Source organism: Oncorhynchus keta, chromosome 20 (assembly GCF_023373465.1).
Source record: "Oncorhynchus keta strain PuntledgeMale-10-30-2019 chromosome 20, Oket_V2, whole genome shotgun sequence".
Taxonomy (NCBI): Eukaryota; Metazoa; Chordata; class Actinopteri; order Salmoniformes; family Salmonidae; genus Oncorhynchus; species Oncorhynchus keta.
In genome coordinates, this window is record NC_068440.1 from 13,280,898 (window position 1) to 13,299,826 (window position 18,929).

Genomic DNA, 18,929 nt, shown 5'->3' on the forward strand with positions numbered 1-18,929 from the left:
TTTAAGGCGACAGAAAATAAATGAAGATGCCCTGTAAACGCCTACAGCTTCCACACGATGTCACCAGTACTGGCATTTCCAGTCTACTTAATCCTTGGTTGTATGACGTTTTGGCCTTTCCTGTTTTAGTCTCACCACAGGATGTTGTGAAATTGAAAACAATGGAGGATGATTTCAAGACTTGCTGCTATCGAATACAGATCGCCCCGTGATCAATTTGATAGATTATTAACGTTTATTAATACCTAAAGTTGGTTTAGAAAAGTAGTTTGAAGTGATTTGTAAAAGTTTATAGGTAACTTTTGTAATTTTAAAAAGTGACGTTGCGTCTTGTAAAATGGAATATTCCTGGATCAGACCGGTCTAAGGAAAACAACATTTTGGCTATAAAATGACGGATTTAATCGGGAAAAAGACCCAATTGTGATGTTTATGGGATATATAGGAGTGCCAAGAAAGAAGCTCATCAAAGGTAATGAATGTTTTATATTTTATTTCTGCGTTTTGGGTAGCGCCGGCTACCGCAAAATCTGTTGTTTTAGGTGACGTTCCAGTATTTTGGGGGGTGCATGCTATCAGATAATAGCTTCTCATGCTTTCGCCGAAAAGCATTTTACAAATCTGACTTGGTGGCTAGATTCACAACGAGTGTAGCTTTAATTCAGTACCTTGCATGTGTGTTTTAATGAAAGTTTGAGTTTTATCGAAAACTATAGGTGGCGCTCTAAAATTTCCGCTGATTTGATCCCGCCACAGGAACTAAGTCCCTAAGAAGATAATTATAAGGGATATTTTGGACCAAGGACTTCAATCAGTTACACTTTCAGTCACTTACTACAAGCTTTCAGTTGTGCACACACATACTAACTGTCACAGGCATCGTAAGAAGCGGACCAAGGTGCAGCGTGTGGAGCGTACATATTCCTTTTTTTTAGAATGTCGCCAACAAAAACAATACAAAACGACCATGAAGCTTAACATGGCTATGAAGCCTCTCACAAAGTCAACTACCCACAAAGAAAGGAGGGGAAAAGGGCTACCTGAGTATGATTCCCAATCAGAGACAACGATAGACAGCTGTCCCTGATTGAGAATGCAGCAGACATTTTTTGGTACCCTTCTCAAGATCTGTGCCTTGACACAATCTTGTCGTGGAGCTCTACGGACCATGGCTTCGTTTTTTTCTCTGATTTGATTTGATTTGACATGCACTGTCAACTGTGGGACCGACCTTATATAGACAGGTGTGTGCCTTTCCATATCATGTCCAATCAATTGCATTTACCACAGGTGTCAATCTCCAAGGCGATGTGTGTGTGTTCCTTTAAAAAAAATGTTGTCTCTGGCTGTTGGCGGTAGGTGCACCCAATTCAGCTGCCCTGTGCGTCGCTTAGGCAAACTGTTGCCATTTTGAACCATTTCATGTGTCTAAAAGGTACAAACTGTTTTCCCGGCCCAGAGAGCAAATCAAGTGCCGCTGGCCAATCGGATGGCTCAGATAACCATGTATGCAGTAACGCAGCAGACATAAAAGAAAGCTACATCAAATTTGATACTGTGAGATTTCAAAATATTTAAAATCATGACTATAGAGACTGTCAACGAATACAGCAAATAGGTGCGGTTTTTATGAGTGAGTTCAGTCACCGCTGTCAACACTTTGTATTCAACACTTTTAAAAGGCCATAAAATGCACGTTCTTCCTATTTCCACCCAGCGCTACAACAAGCACTGCAGTATTAATGAATGAGTAGGAAAGTGTATCTATAGGCTTGCGTTGTTATTATTAGTGGCTTGGGTCTTTTTTAATATCGAGGAATATTTCAGTTTCACTGTTCATAGGAGTAAAAAAACATGAATTTGTGCATGCGGCATAAATTATGCAGTGCGACTTGAGTTTCAAAATCATCATGAAGATGTGTTATTTTTGGTCAGTGTAAGTGGAGGAAAGGGAGAGCGGAGGATGTTGAGAGGCAGACCCTCAGTCAGCTGCTCTCTCCCTCCACTGAGACTGACCATCAGATGCAGGCACCATCAGCCCAGTAAAATACAAATAAAAAGCTAATGATTTAAATGTATGCTCATTCAGCTGTGCTTCACAAGTAATACAACAATGGATCTGTTACTGATGTGTACATATAGTCTACCTCTAATTTGGAAATATATATATTTTTAAATGGCTCTAACAACAATGCATTGGCAGGGTAATTCAAGCAAAGTCAATATGTGTTGATAATGTATTGGGCCTATAGCTTACTGAACAAACCTCATTGCTACAGTACTGTTTTTATTTGGTTAATGGTTCATGTTAATGTTTTCAGTCATGTTAAAATCATATCTGAGCGGTAGATCTCAGCTTGAATTTTGACTTAAAGTGATCTTGACTCAGAAAAGGTTGGTGACCACTGTTCTAGGGTTTTCCCTGTTAACACTATCAACGTTTCCCTTTACTGTGGCAATTGCGATCGAATCAACACAATAACTGTTATGGCTAGCAGAACCCCTCAACAACATTCCGCAAAAATATTTTTGGGAAATATTTCACTTTCATACATTCACAAGTGCAATACAGTAAATTAAAGCTTAACGTCTTGTTAATCTACCCATTGTGTCCGATTTCAAAAAAGGCTTTACAGCGAAAGCACAACATATGATTATTTTAGGTCAGAGCCTAGTCACAAAAACACATACATCCATTTTCCAGCCAAAGAGAGGAGTCACAAAAAGCAGAAATAGAGATACAATTAATCACTAACCTTTGATGATCTTCATCAGATGACACTCATAGGACTTCATGTTACACAATACATCTATGTTTTGTTCGATAAAGTGCATATTTATATCCAAAAACATCCGGTGATTTTGCAGAGAGCCACATCAATTTACAGAAATAGTCATCATAAACTTTAATATAAGATACAAGTGTTATGCACAGAATTAGAGATATACTTCTCCTTAATGCAACCGTTGTGACAGATTTCAAAAAAACTTTACGGAAAAAGCAAACCATGCAATAATCTGAGTACAGCGCTCAGACAACAAAACAAGCCATACAGATATCCGCCATGTTGTGGAGTTAACAAAGTCAGAAATAACATTACAAATATTCACTTACCTTTGATGATCTTCATCAGAATTCACTCCCAGGAATGTTTGATTTGTTCGATAAAGTCCATCATTTATGTCCAAATACCTCCTTTTGTTAGCGTGTTCAGTTCACGAATCCAAACTCACGACGCACGGGCAAGTCCAGGCGAAAGTTCAGAAGAAAAGTCATTTTACAGTTCGTAGAAACATGTCAAACAAAGTGTAGAATCAATCTTTAGGATGCTTTTATCACAAATCTTCAATAATTCAATAATGTTCCAACCGGAGAATTCCTTTGTCTGGAAGAATTGCAATGGAACGCAAGCTACCTCTCACTTGAACGCGCGTGATCAGCTCATGCCACTCTGGCAGACCTCTGACTCATTCAGCTCCCATTCCCCCCTCCTTCACAGTAGAAGCATCAAACAAGGTTCTAAAGACTGTTGACATATAGTGGAAGCCTTAGGAAGTGCAATTTGACCCTATAGACACTGTATATTGGATCGGCAATGAGTTGAAAAACTACAAACTTCAGATTTCCCACTTCCTGGTTGGATTTTTATCAGGTTTTTGCCTGCCGTATGAGTTCTGTTATACTCACAGACATAATCCAAGCAGTTTTAGAAACTTCAGAGTGTATTCTATCCAAATCTACTAATGATATACATATATTAGTAACTGGGACTGAGTAGCAGGCAGTTTACTTTGGGCACGCTTTTCATCCAAACGTGAAAATGCTGCCCCCTATCCCAAACAGGTTTTAACCACTTTCAATGCAAAATACCGAAACAAAACAAACTATTTAAGACACTTTGTTGTAGGCAGAATGCATCTATTGCATTGTCTCTTGATATTCAGCCCATACTCTACACAGACCAGTGCGGCATAAACAATCAGAGCTGCAGTAGGCCTATACGCAAATAGACCTTTGCCATATATGGATCTGTGCCATTTACTTTGAACTGGACTGTGTATACAGCATGAGCAGTCGTGAATAGATGCACTTGGTTTGAGATCACAGCGAGAGCTGCATGTAGACACGTGTACATTTCGTTCATATCCTTTGCTAGTTATTGAGTTATTAGCTAAGTTATAGATTTACATTTACATTTAAGTCAATTAGCAGACGCTCTTATCCAGAGCGACTTACAAATTGGTGCATTCATCTTATGACATCATTTGTTGTCAGTAATAGGGGGTGATTGCTTCCCACAAGAGCACAAAATGTGTACATTTCTAGACGTCATTGGAAAGCGAGTCAGGTAAAAAAAACATTTTTTGTCTTAAATGGGCAGTGTTGTATTTTGAGTAGCCAGCAGGCAGAGGGTAGCATAATTTGTCTGATTTTCTGTAATAATGGGAATAATAATGCATTTTATGTTGTAAAGTGGTTTCTTACATCACACATCACGTCTGAATGATGAACAGGCTAATATCAAGCGCTGCACGTTTTTCTTTCAAAAGTCTCCTGGAATGTAGGCCTACATTGAACACCACACATTGGCTGCTACTGTAGGCTGAATGATAGAACAGCTATTTCCATGTTGAATGGGATCCATTTACTCAATTGTTTTTGATGGTAGGCCACTCTGGTAGACCTACATTATGATCAAATAGCCACAATAGCCTACATGGCCACTGTTAAAACTGTAGCTTAAAGCGGATACAGCCTCAGTGTTCACAGTAAACGCGCGCTGAAAGTTGCACAGAATTTTCACAGTTCAAGTTTAAGTTTAGCAGACCTGAAATTTGCTCAGTGTCAACATGTTTTTGAGGGGACATTGGGTTGGCAGACTAATTATTTTTTCCTTTTTCAATTTTGTATCACAACGTATAATGGATTTATACTCCCGTTCAGTTGGTAGTGGTAATGCAACATATTGGACGCCAACTGCCATGAAAACCTCACCGAATGAGAATATATTGGCTGATCAGTGGCCACTGCAATATCCAGTCCACAATATGCATTCATTTGTGAAGTGAAATATTAACATTATTTAAAATAGCGTTGACTTTTTGTTTAGATTGATTTACTGCTACTAACTAAAAATACAATTATCTGAGGTCATACACTAAAATATTTATGGACAGAGTAAACACTAGGGTATTTCGTGACCATGATTACCAGATGGTGTTTGTTTGAGATCATTGACTGTTTAAACCATTAAGGGTTAGCCTAGTGTTTGCTCTGTATTTGGCATAGGGTAATTCATATGGTTAATTACTGCAGTGAACATCAGAGGGCTGTTGACATAGAGATCCTATTAAATTATTCTAAATCCTAATTCAATTTCTGCTCATCTAACACACAATTAATGCTGATGTCATTGTGAATGGTGGCACATGGAAAGGGACCGGCTCCCACTTTTGTTGGTGTTATCGGGACTTGCTTTGGACCCTGGCTGGCCTGTTTTCAATTCCCCAGCATGGATTATCTCACCGCCCAGTGCAGCTGTCTAAACAGCGTGCAACCATCACCACCACGAGAGGGGTTCAAAGAAACTTGAGCAAAGCCAAGAAAGGGGAAGATAACATAAATATTTAGATGCAGTATTTCAGTTATACTGCACTCTGACTACAATGTTTTTTTGTAAGTAAAAATTGCACTGTCCTACATGAGTTCGCTGGTATTACGGCTGCTGTCCTTTCAGCATCACAAGCCTGACACACACTGGAGGCCTAAGTCCAATAGGTTTGCAACTGCCCAAACATGTCTCTATAATAAATTCATATACAATTACAATTTCCCAGCCTGACCTTTACTAATAGTGAGCGCACAACTTTCCAACAATTTCCCCCACTCTTCCCTACCAGCGAGTCAAGGAAATTGCGCAAAGTTTTCAGGATATTTTTTCATGAAAGTAAAGTTATGTTATGAGTAAAGTAGGAATCACAGGTTTCAGTAGGCGATAAGATATACTCATGTTTCAAGAATGTATATACAGTGTTTGGCCTGGCGAAAAGCACTTTTATGCGATGTCTGAATGGAATGATTATTCAGAGTTTTTTTTTACTCCTGCTGGTAGTGGCTGGTCTCGGGAAATAAATTATGGTCTCAGTCAAGACTGAGTAACAAATGTATCAGGACCGAGAGACTCAATATGTGCTCAATACGTGGTCTCGAGACTGGACTCAAGACTGGTCTTGAGTATGGGTAAAAATCCTTACTAGAGTTATCTTGATAACATGCCCCATACCTACTTGGTTGCCATGGCACCAGTGCATAAGTTCAAACAAAGAAATGAGAAGATGTGATTGGGAGCCACAAAGAAATGTCCTGCCGACCCATAAAGGCCTCTCACAATTACTGTGGCTCCCTCCTTGACATGTATTTTTAGGGGGTCTAAAAACCTGAATGCTTGTCAAGCTTTCTCAACTTCCATGAGTTGTATCTAAACAGCACAGACCACAGATGACGATCTCATCTCTCTCTCTCTATCTCGAGCAGCTATGGCATAATCCAAAGTAGTTCAAACCATGTTCATGAACTGTGTTCATGTCAGCTTCTGTTTAATCACTTAGGTAACTAGGTTAGTGATCTAAACCTGAACATTTCTTTCGTGTCCCTCTAGCCAGACACGCTTCAGCTGGCAAATAGCATTTGTCTACAGGAAAGGGGATGTAAAAGCGTTTTGCAAAACCCAGAGGGAAGGAAACACAAAAATGTAATGGTTTTCATTCTCGTCTGCAACAAAGTGGGGTCTCCCATTACTGAACCCACACCCGAGAGGGGTGGAGTATGGTTTCTAACGTATGGTAGTAGCCACAATGTCCTGAGCCTTCTCTACTATTACAACTACACTCACACACAGAGGCCATGGCATATTCTGAGGGAGGGAGGGAGGGGTGCACTACAGCTAATGCTCTTGTGGGAGGGTTAAAGGTCATTTTCTTGTATACACATCCATCTGGCTGAGTACCAATGTTCTGGTCTAGCTGCTGTCTTCTTTGACTTTCCAGCGACTTGTTTTTTACTTAACGATAAAAGTATATAAAGTTGCAACATTCCAGTAACCTTCCTAATATTCCCAGGTGTTGTACTTATTTTCTCTCCTGATTCCAGGAATAACCAAGATTCATGTAAAACCCGGGAATTTTGGTAAAGTCAATGATTTTGTAATTATCCAGGCATAGCCTACCTTTAATGTTGACATACTTTATTGTATATCCTACTCTAGGCTAGCTCCTTCCAGTAACTCAGTTATGGATAAAACTAGGCTATTTGTAGTATGCTGTTGGCCATGTTCAGGCCCTTGTTTGGAACGTTTCAAAGATGAATTTCAAAATAAATTTGAAATTTGGGCCAAGTTGAGGCTAGCGTACTTGGCTTGTATTTTGTTTGTTTAGTGTTCTGTAGGTTTTTAATGCCCTCTCTATTTGAAATAGACTATGCATTCCACTCCATCCCTGCAGACACCCAAAAACGAGGATGATTTATAAAGCGCTCTGAGCTTGTCCCTCGTCTCGCCACAGAATGCCTCAATCCTCAGCGGAATTTGCAAACAGTCCCGGGTGAGGGTATCTGTGTTTAATGTTTTTTAACTGTGGTTTTCTGGCATGTTCAGAAAATGGGGAGTTTGAAACTCAGAAAGACAACCTAGGGCCTTGTCACCCCTCTCCTTTCTCTTCCCCCCTACCACTACCACCACCACCAAGCTGCATGTAATTTAGCCCAGTAAGGGAAACTAATTTTAGCCTACTTCGTGCCAAAGCGATGATTGATGTTTTTGTTTTCATATATTGAATGTATTCCCCCCCCTCCTCAACTTTCAAGAGGCCTAGCCTAGGCCTACACGTAGGCAGAATTTAGGGAGCACAGGTTGGTTGTTTCATTTTGTTGGCCTGACATATCCCAGGGTTTAACTTAAAACTGAGTAAAAATAGAAGAATTCAGACACTTCCCCTGTCAGCATAAGGCCAGTACACATTTGTCTTGTTAAGGCATGATAATCCTGGATATTCCTGCCTTTTGAGTCTTCCTAAAAATAGCTGTCTTTGAAGGAGCCATTGTGTTGTTTTATCACTCACTGACTTTTCAGAAGGTAATGAGTTATTTGGTAGGAAAAGAGTCAAGCACCTCTCTTCAGTTCCAAAGACGTAATTTCTGTCAGTGTGATCTGGTGATTTTCTTGCTGGATAAGAATCTCTTTGGTAAACGAGGCGTTTCGCTGTCATAAAGTAGGAGGCACCAAAGTATTATTGTGGTCCTGTATGGCTCGGGTTGGTAGAGCATGGCGCTTCCACCGCCAGGGTTGTGGTTTTGATTCCTGAGGCCACCAATATGTAAAATGTATGCCGGCATTACTGTAAGTCGCTTTGGATAAAAGTGTCTGCTAAATGGCATATATTATTATTATATGGAGTCATGACACCTTTATTGGAAACTCTTTTCTCATCCGTTTCTCATCCATATCTTTTTCTTTCTTTTAGGCCTATGCCAAGTTTCCTGGCGCTCCACTCAAAGTCCACAAGATCACCAACCTCTGGAGAAATCCCACAGGTAATTCCAATCCAGGGAACTGCTATGTTATGTTATGATATAGGTACTCACCAGTAATGGGGGAAAAAATGTATACAGTTACAATTCACAGTATTATTTTGGATGATATCATGTCAATACTTTGACTCCAAGTATAGATTCAATTTTTTTCTGCTAGGTAGAGTTAGCTAGCGCTAGTCGGCTGTACCTGCGCCAAAATGCCACTATTTTTGATCCTTTTCAGCTTGTTCTCCATCTTCTTTAAATAGTGATCCAACATGTTTTCATCACTTTTATTTCCATGACAGATCTAAAGTAATTTTCTCATCCTCTCTCGTCTCTCTGCAGCAGTGAGCAATATGTTTGGAACATTAAATCGCAATCGAATCGCAATACTATAGAATCAGGAGAATCACAATACTGTATTGTAAGGTCCCTGGCAATTCCCAGCCCTTGTACTCACCATGCCTTTTTTTGGAATGAACTTGCCCTTCGTGAACCCGACTTTACACTCTTCTGAGTAAAGGGGGAGAAGAAAAGGAAATCAGACCTTTCCCTCCTCACTGAACTCAGTAAAGGGTCACAGGTCATACAGTCACTGGGTCACACATCACCTGAGTAGAACATAGCTTTACTTCACAGTCTGCGTTCACTCACCCTGAGGAACATAGAGAGCGATGGTTTGATATATGAGGACAGGAAGCTCTCACTTTCCCCCTCTTCTCACTAGAGTAGAACAGGGTTCACAGGTCGTGGGGTAACAAAACATCTGCAAGCACCAAAAGGTTCGCAAGCACCTGACATTCTTAATTCTCCCAATACAACCTCCTTTGTGTTCCAGCCCATTTTGGCTGTAGCCTCCTGTCTTCTTCACGCCACAGGGGGTTCAGACGAGTCTGTGGTTATAATGGTTACGGTTTTGGTCGTTTTCTTTGCAATCTCACTACGCATCTTAGAAGATCTCTATGTCATATTAATGTGGTTGCTGAGATGTTAAACACTTTTCCAGGTGTTGTAAGGTCTGATAATCTCCTCAGCACGAATGCAATAAAGACGATCTTGAAAGCGCCCTTTGGGCTGACTGTTCTGGTCCCTCGTTTCAGGTACCTTGCCGGCACTGAAGACCACAGAGGAAAGTATTGGTAGTCTTTCCAAACCCAGTAATGTCATCATTCACCTTAGAAAACAGGTGAGTCCTATTCCCACCATGTCTCTTCCCCTTCCCACAGGGGAGATTAATACTAAACAGGTGAAAGACAGCCTCTCCCTCCACCCCCCCATCCCTTTACACAGGAAACATGTGGGTAACCATGCCCTTCCAAATTAGGAGCTGTTCTGTAGGAAACAGATGTGTGTTTATGTAACACTAAACTGTTCTAAGAAACAGGTGACTGATATCCAGAGCCATTTGTAGGGATCGTCATAGTCAGGAACTGATGTCCAATGTGTAATGCTTTTGGCCCCAAGGGATTTTCTCTTGGTTATATATTCTGGGCATGCAGAATAAATCCTATTTTGCCAAGGCACAACTTGGTTTCAGAAGGGATTTCTTGAGCTCCAGTGACTACATGGTAATTATGAATCTCTAGAAGACATCCTCATCCATAGTTGGGTTGGGTACTAGTTATTTAGTTGTTGTGTTCACCTGAAATCAAATCAAATCAAAGTTTATTTGTCACGTGCGCCGAATACAACAGGTGTAGAGCTTACAGTGAAATGCTTACTTACAGGCTCTAACCAATAGTGCGGAGAAAAATCAAATAAATAAATAAATATATCAATAATTTAAAAAAGGGGGGGGGGAGTGTGTGTGTGTGTGTGTGTGTGTGTGTGTGTGTGTGTGTGTGTGTGTGTGTGTGTGTGTGTGTGTGTGTGTGTGTGTGTGTGTGTGTGTGTGTGTGTGTGTGTTGGTAAGTAAAGAAATAAAACAACAGTAAAAAGACATTTGAAAATAAGAGAACTCAACAAAACACATCTAAGTTTAGCTTTCAGAAATCAATCAATAGTTATTTTTGGTTCTTTCTCAAAGTTAACTCATTGATCCTGCTTTGTAGTATATCTCTCAGATTGTGCAACAATTTAGCAGTGTTGTGGTAATCGTCCACCATATTGCTTCCACCTTACAGATTGAGGGGTTAGGGCCAGGGTGGAGGGGTAGGGATTGAATTGGGACCGTCTCATTGGAGTCCTAAGAAAAGTTTGTTTTTTCACAACAGCAAAAAAAGAGCAGATATTTCACCATAGGAAAAGGCCAGCGTTCAAATTCAAATGGTGTTTTCAAACACTTATATTGGCCTTAGTATTCACAGTATTTATAAATTAATGACTGCTTTCAATTGCTTTCATTATACTTTTCTTCGGACAATGACAATATAAAACTTCATTGGAAATGAGTGTGCAAGTCAGGGTCATGGCATTTAGTTTAGTCTTGGGTCTTGGCAAAGTGTTTTATAGTTATTGTGGCTTACGGAAGCGGTTTGACAGTTATGCGTCTTGGCAAAGAGGTTTATGGTTAATGAGTCCTGGCAAAGGGTCCATGTGTAGAGGAAGTGGACAAACGATGAGGGGTAAGTTAAGGTGTCATTCTAGGATCCTTCCGTTTATTGACACTGATGATTGCCATGGTCTTTCTTTTGGTAACAAGGTTTTTAATAGATGGTTTGTGGTTGCTTTATGTTGACAACAGTGCTCAAACTTTAGTGCTCAAATTTACACTACAGAATAAACTGGCAGCACTTTTCTCTTAAAGATTACAGTTGGTTTTCACTGTTTTAAAACTTCTTATACCATGGCATTGTTGAATACTTGTTTCTGATTAGCTTGAAGGGCATTCTAGAGCGTGCATTATTTCCCTATAACGCATGGTGTATCAGCACGGTAGAATTCAACGGCTCTAGTTCATTATTGCATGTTCTAATGAGCTTCTGTACTTTCAAAAGCCAAGTTGAAAACCTTATTGGCATTGTTGAATTTGATTTTCATTATGGCAAGCTAGGACTGATGGTTTGGCTAGCTAAACTAGCCAGTCTGTCCTTTTGGTTACCAAGGCAACTACTGGAGCACAGGCGGTTGGTGGCACCTTAATTGGGGAGGACAGGCTTGTGGTAATGGCTGGAGCAGCATGAGTGAAATGGTATCAAACATGTTTGATGCCATTCCATAGGCTCCGTTCCAGCCATTCTTATGATCCGCCTTCCCCTCAGCAGTCTCCACTCTACTGTAGCTATCTAGTAAACTTGCTAGCTACTTCAGTGGATGTTGAGCACATTCTTCAAACTCTTTGAGCTTTGTAAAGGCCTTTTCACCAGAAGTTTAACTTTTGCAATGCCTTTTTTTCCTAGTGAATTCTATTGACTCTTTTGTAAGGGGGACCATGCATCCATGCTCTCATCTAGGACCTGATATCCCAATATCTAAACTAAGTGGCTGACTGTCCTGCCTTTCAGAAATACAATGCTGACTATGACCTCTCAGCTAAGGGAGGGGCAGACACTCTGGCTCCTACTGGAGGAGAAACTGCTGCCTGCATTGGTGAGATAACTTCTGCCTGTGGAGAGGGCGATGGAGGAACGAAAAAGAAGACAGTTAATGGATTATTTTTCTCTTTTCACATACCATGTAGAACAGAGAAAAAGAAGAGAGAAGTAAAAGGGTGGCTATGGTGTAGCAGATCATGCTAAAGTACCCTAACCCTAACACACAGACAAATAAAAAACATCCCCACATTTGAACATTCCCATTATCGCCTTTCGGTGGAGGTTGATGATAAAAAAAATATCAAAGGTTTCTGCTCTTTTAGTCTGTGCCAGGGGGAGGAGTCGGATCAGATACCCCTGTGGATTCAGGAACGCTTTCAAGTCATTGAAAAAGCTAAAAGAAACTCTGTCTGACCCACTCCTAATAGATATGCTTTCTAAATGCTTTCGCCTGGCATGACCTTCCATGGGCAAGGTTAAATGCTAGGTTCTGTCTTGGTAATGCTATTTCTCTCTCAACATTACAAGAAAAGTAAGCTATTGTGAAATATTCTTTAGAACTGTGAAATATTTGACTTATACTCAGCTTAAGGTTAAAGGGGAAGTAGGCATTCATCGTCAAAGCCTTTGAAGCCTTCAAAACGTTTGAAGCTTAATTGAGCATTGATTAGCAGCTATAGTACCAAGCTTACTGGCCATGTTCCAATTTCCATTCTAGCATAGCACTTAGTGTGCATCAATATATCGGGCATGTATTCTTAGTAGTAGGCTCGTATGAACATTAGAACAAGGCTCAGGGACGGACATGGCTTGCCTGTGTTTACTCTTTGGGCCCTGTGGAGAATCCTCATAAGTTTACCATGACCAACCTGTGCCGCATTTCGTGTATAAAAGCATCTGGCATCCTGTGTAAAAGAGGGCAGTAATGAAACGGGCGACAGACATTGTGTCTCAGGGTGGATGGAGTTGCATCTAGAAACAAGCAGAAGAGTCTCCGGTATCTTTGACGACACCTGGGGTGACCCCTTGCATCTGCACCGAGCCTCTGGGAATAAAACAACAGTATGGCCTTACGATTAGGGAAATGGGACCCCAAGATGGTCAGGTTAAATACTGTTGTGCCCCTGGTTCAATTGCATGCATCATGTCGTCAAACATCTCGATTTCAAAATAGCAGTCCTAGCAATTGAAGTTATTTTCAACAAAAGGATCAACTGTTGGAAAGTCAGGGTGGTCCTGTCCTCTTAATTCACAGGTCCGTATCGAAAAAAGGTGCATTTGATCTTCATTCTTGTGTTGGATCTATGAAGTGCCTTTTGATCATCATTTGTTGTATCTAGTTGCTCTAGCCAGTGGTCACCAATGCAAGCTGAGATCTACCGCACAGATTTTCTTATAGGCCCAATACATTATATCGGCCGTGATCGGGAGACCCATGAGGCGGCACACAATTAGCCCACAGCATATTGGCTGTGCTTGAATTACCTGTCACTGTTGTTCTTCTCAGACCATTTTGAAATTATAGTTCAACAATTTTGGCATATGATCACACTGGTAATAGATACTTTTTTGTATTAATTGAGGCACAGCTAAGTGAGCATAATAATTAGCTTATTTGTTTTACTTGACTGATGGCCTGCATCTGATGGTCAGTCTGAGGGGAGGGAGGGAGCAGCAGTGAGGCTGCCTCTCACCCGAAACAAATAAGAAATAGAAAATGCCTTGGTGATCGACCAATCGGAGGGAGGAGATGAAAGGTAAAGAAGAGGAGGGTGATGCAAAAGAGAGGAACAAAGAGTTGATCATTCAGACAGTGAGAAATAAGAGATGGAGGGGAGTGATGAAAGAGTGTCTTGAGAAGCACAGAGAAAGGAGGTGAAACATGAGATGATAATAAGATGTGAAATGATAAGGGTTATACGGCCAAGTCTATGGATGGACTATCATCAAAGTAGTCCACATTGTAAATAGCAGCTAGCGATTACCAAAGAGAGGCCCCTGGATTGCCTCTTTGGTACCCTGACGTGGAGAGGGTAGTTCATGGTAATTGAAAAAAAGCCAAAACAGTCTGTGTTTTCACAACACGTGGTAATTGGGTCAGGCGGTTCATCTCCTTGGAAACCACGTTCAGGAATAATTAGTGAGGTGGTTCCGGGGGGGGGGGGGAATAATAAAGGTGTATTGTTCTCAAAGATCTCACCATAAAAATGGTTTTATTTTATTTGTTATGCTATATCAACATGTGCATTGACTCGGTTTTGTAACTGGGGGATAGGCAACTCCGGTCCTTGGGGGGAACCGGAGTTGCCCATCCCTAGTTTAACTAACTGTACACATAACCATGTTCTGGCTTCATTGAGGGATGGGTCATAAATAAGCTCCATGTGCACTTGCTTGCTGATGACCTTTTTCATAAATGCAAATACAGCTGTTCAGGCTGAGAATGCTTCTGTATGTCCATGCTGACTGTTGTCTGGGTGCTTTGGATCCCCTCCACAGCTTTACCATGACGTGCCGGAGTGCATGAACCTGCTCTCTCACCGCCTGGGCTTACACAAGTTCTTCTTCAGGGATTCGTAAGTGGCTGCTGTGCAGAAAATGCCAATTATGTTAAATGTTTTTGCTAAATTGCATGCGAAGCAAATTATGTGAACTTCGGCCAAGTTCAAAAGCCATACTGCCGTGATGGAGCCACTTTGTGGATTGTCTCCCCAGCCCATCCTCTTTGGATGCCTATGTGTTCGGTCACCTCGTCCCCCTGCTGAAGGTGAAGCTGCCTACTGGGAAACTCCACCAACACCTCAACTCCCAGGACAACCTGCGGCACTACTGCACCAACGGCCTGGTCCTCTATTTCCCCTCAGAGGGCGAAGTTCTCTGGAGTATTATTTCTCAACTCCGTTCTTCGAGTAGTATCCGCAACAGTACAGTCACTTTTGTTGTAGCACAGGGCAAACACACCTGATTTTAACTTGTCAAGTGGGTGATTGGTTGACTGGTTGTATCAAAAAGCTGGACTGTTTGGAATTACTCGAGAACCAGAGTTGAGACGTACTGATCTTGAGTACCTAGTCCAGCAGTGTGGTACTCAACTCCAAAACACTGAAAACTCTAACTGTATTAACAATCAATTGCAAAAACTGGTTTTGTTCTGATACGCTATGTGCAGAGACTTCATGCTTTCTTCCCTTTTGACACTCATCCCAGGTGTGAGTCTATTCGGATGGTAGTGACTTTGACAACGAGCCCCATAAACAACGCAACCAAAACCTGTTCACCATGGGCTCCATGCTGGGCTATGCCATTTTGATGGGGATCGTCAGCATCCAGCACATCTGACCGCAGGCAGCGCTAGTGGGACCCCACCACATCAAGGAGGAAGAAGAGGAATGAGCAGTACTGGCTCTGTATGGGACTAGGGACAAGGAGACGTTGTGAAGGGAAAATGGACGTTCTCTGATTTATTCTGTGTACTGCAATAAGGGAACAGGTATTACATTCCTCAAAAATCTCAATCCCCCACAATGCACGATAATCCTTTGTCAGAACAGACCCCTCTTAGCATCCACCAACATGCCCTAGTTGGGCTGTCTCCTTTATTGGGGCTTGATTTTTGTTTTCTTGACATCCCAGGAAGGCATACCATTTCTTGTCTCAGAATCTTCAAGTGAGTTTTTGATATAATTGAAGAATTATGAAGAAAGTATGCCTTTTCTTTTTTACCCCTAAAATCACAATGGAAAACATATTCGACAGAATTATGCAGTAGAGCAGATATATTACCTGGAAGTTATTCTTCCAAGGGGACTTTAAGGTAACACAGAGAATGTTTCTGTTTCACGAACGCAGTATTCTTTTTAACGATCACCCAAAGAAAGGTGACTTATAGAAAACATGCATACGGTTTGGTATTGAGAAATAATGATGCTGTACAGCTCTGCTTCCCAGCACTATGCAATTAACTAGTAGACTGTAAGATGGAAGAGCACTGAGTGGAACAGAATGAATTCTTGTCATAATTCTCCTTTCTGTGAGAACGGATCACTCTGAGTTTTCAGTGGCATAAAACGTACAGAACATAGATGTGGTAAAGAGGTCAATAGAACGCATCAAAACAATGGAAATGCCATGGAACTACATGGGGGAAAGATGCCGTGGGGTAAAGATCCCAAATCTCCTCATTGCCCCCAGCAAAATTAGCCTACATTTAGGCTATTGTTTATGGTATATTGCACTATGTTGAGGTAAAAATCGGAGTACAATGCTTGTATGGATGTCAACCCCAATATATGTTCATGTCATCATGACCAAACAACTGCATTACAGTTAAAAACGACTTTGAATACCACCACCGATTTGTCTATGCTAGCTATGCTACCAGTTTATATGAACGGGAGTTAGCATTTAGCAGTCACTTCTTCTAAACCTGAAAAGGGACTACTTATATTAATGTTATGCAGCGAAAACAGCCAAATATATAAAAATCTGACTTTAGTATACACAATGTGGGCCTGTTACAACACATAAATCATGACGGATTTGATTAATATTCACTTTGTTAGATCAGATTTGTTCAGTGTGCGCCAATTTGGCGTCCTTCTATAACCCACAGTCTGTGTTCAATTGAACTCTTTTACGCATCTATTATAGATACACTACACAAGAAAAGTATGTGGACACCCTTTAAATTAGTGGATTGGGCTATTACAGCCACACCCGTTCCTGACAGGTCGAGCACACATCCTTGCAATCTCCATAGACAAACATTGGCAGTAGAATTGCCTGACTGAAGAGCTCAGGATTCCACCTTTCCAACAAGTCAATTTGTCAAATTTCTGCCCTGCTAGAGCTGCCCCAGTCAACTGTAAGTGCTGTTCTTGTGAAGTGGAAACATCTTGGAGCAACAACAGCTCAGCTGCTAAGTGGTAGGCCACACAAGCTCACAGAACGGGACCACTGAGTGTTGAAACGCATAGCGTGTAAACATTGTCTGTCCTCGGTTGCAACACTCACTACCAAGTTCCAAACTGCCTCTGGAAGCAAGGCCAGCACAATAACTTTTCGTCAGGAGCTTCATGAAATGGGTTTCCATGGCCGAGCAGCCGCACGCACACAAGCCTAAGATCATCATGTGCAATGCCAAGCGTCAGCTGGAGTGGTGTAAAGTTTGCCGCCATTGGACTCTGGAGCAGTGGAAACGCGTTCTCTGGAGTGATGAATCACGCTTCACCATCTGGCAGTCCGAAGGACCAATCGGGTTTGGCGGATGCCAGGAGAACGCTACCTTCCAGAATGCATAGGGCCAACTGTAAAATGTGGTGGAGGGGGAATAATGGTCTGGGGCTGTTTTTCAAGGTTCAGGCTTCTTAGTTCCAGTAAAGGGTAATCTTTACACACAGCATACAATGACATGCTAGACAATTCTGTGCTTCCAACTTTGTGGCAACAGTTTGGGGAACGCCTTTCCTGGTTCAGCATGACCATGCCCCGGTGAACAAAGCGAGGTCCGTACAGAAATGGTTTGTCAAGATCGATGTGGAAGAACTTGAACCTGCCTGTACAGAGCCCTGACCTCAACCCGATTGAACACCTTTGGGAGGCATTGGAACACTGACTGCGAGCCAGGCCTAATCGCCCAACCTCACCAATGCTCTTGTGGCTGAATGGAAGCAAGTCCCCGCAGCAATGTTCCAACATCTAAAAAAAGCCTTCCCAGAAGAGTGGAGGCAAAGGGGGGACTAACTCCATATTATTGCCCGACCTCACTAATTAATGCCCATGATTTTGGAATGAGATGTTCGACGAGCAGTTGTCCACATACTTTTGTTAATGTAGTATAGAAAAGTCATAAATAGAGCATCAGACACAATGCGTTATAGTCTACAGGGCAGACAATATATTGTCTCCACAAAACATTTATATCTGAATGTTATGTTACGTTACACTCTCCTGATCAAGCCCTGGTTCTTGCTCTTCTGAGGTTGCATATAAAGAATGAAATACATACACTCAATAATATGCTGATAAATGTCTCCAACTGACAACAATGTTTGTGTGTTCTATGATGATCTACATTTGAGGCAACTATTACGAGGAGCGGGATATTATTTCCACCATATGTTTTGTCTCGACAGGAACCTTCTGACCTGTCTGTGTTGCCATGTTGTACAATGCAGGCCAAAACATTGCCAATGAGACATATATGGATTAGATCAATCACACTAATTATACTTTAGGTTAAACAGTCTCTCAAGAATCAATCTGCAACCACTTTATTTCAGAAAAGAAAAGTATAATCTGAAGGATTAAACCCAAAGCCATGACATCATCTCAGCAGTGGTACTTAGGCCAAGAGACAATAAAAACAAATGTTCATAAATGCACAAGATCATTCTGGAAGACGCTGGCAGGTCATACCAGATGTTGTCAAGGGTCAAATGTGGCTGTTTGCTCTGGTCTAGTAGGATTGTCAATTCAATCCTGTGGGAATCTTTTTTTTATAAAATGGTGCTGTGAATATCCCTTATTTATGAGAGCTTAACCCTTACAAAAAATATTGCAGTCAGAGTGCAGTATAACTGCAATTAGAATGCAGTATGTCCAAAATACCACTGCAGAGTCCACTGAAAATTACTGCACTTTTACTGCAGTTTCAAAACATTTTTTTTTGGTAAGGGAAGGAAACAAGTATTATGCACACAAATGAAACTGACTCATTGCACCATAATAAAACATGCAGTGTGATTGCAGTCATGTACAAGTAAGCAGTCTTCTAATTGCCAGTTTATCATTAGGCTATGCAAACTGTCAGTAAAGGCAGTAAAACTTCTATTTGATTGACAAGCATCGTTATATTGCCCTGTTCACTGTCTGTAATAGCTCGCAGC

The 18,929-nt window shown here is 41.3% G+C and overlaps 1 protein-coding gene across 1 annotated transcript; it reads left to right on the forward strand.

The window, feature by feature from the left end:
• The first annotated feature begins 8,298 nt into the window (after window positions 1-8,298).
• LOC118398956 (metaxin-1-like) lies at window positions 8,299-18,044 on the forward strand. Its single transcript, XM_052471851.1, has 5 exons — window positions 8,299-8,307; window positions 8,518-8,587; window positions 9,670-9,755; window positions 14,542-14,618; window positions 14,758-18,044. The coding sequence occupies exons 1-5, from the start codon at window positions 8,299-8,301 to the stop codon at window positions 15,005-15,007; spliced, it is 492 nt and encodes a 163-aa protein (XP_052327811.1). The 3' UTR covers window positions 15,008-18,044.
• The last annotated feature ends 885 nt before the right edge of the window (window positions 18,045-18,929 follow it).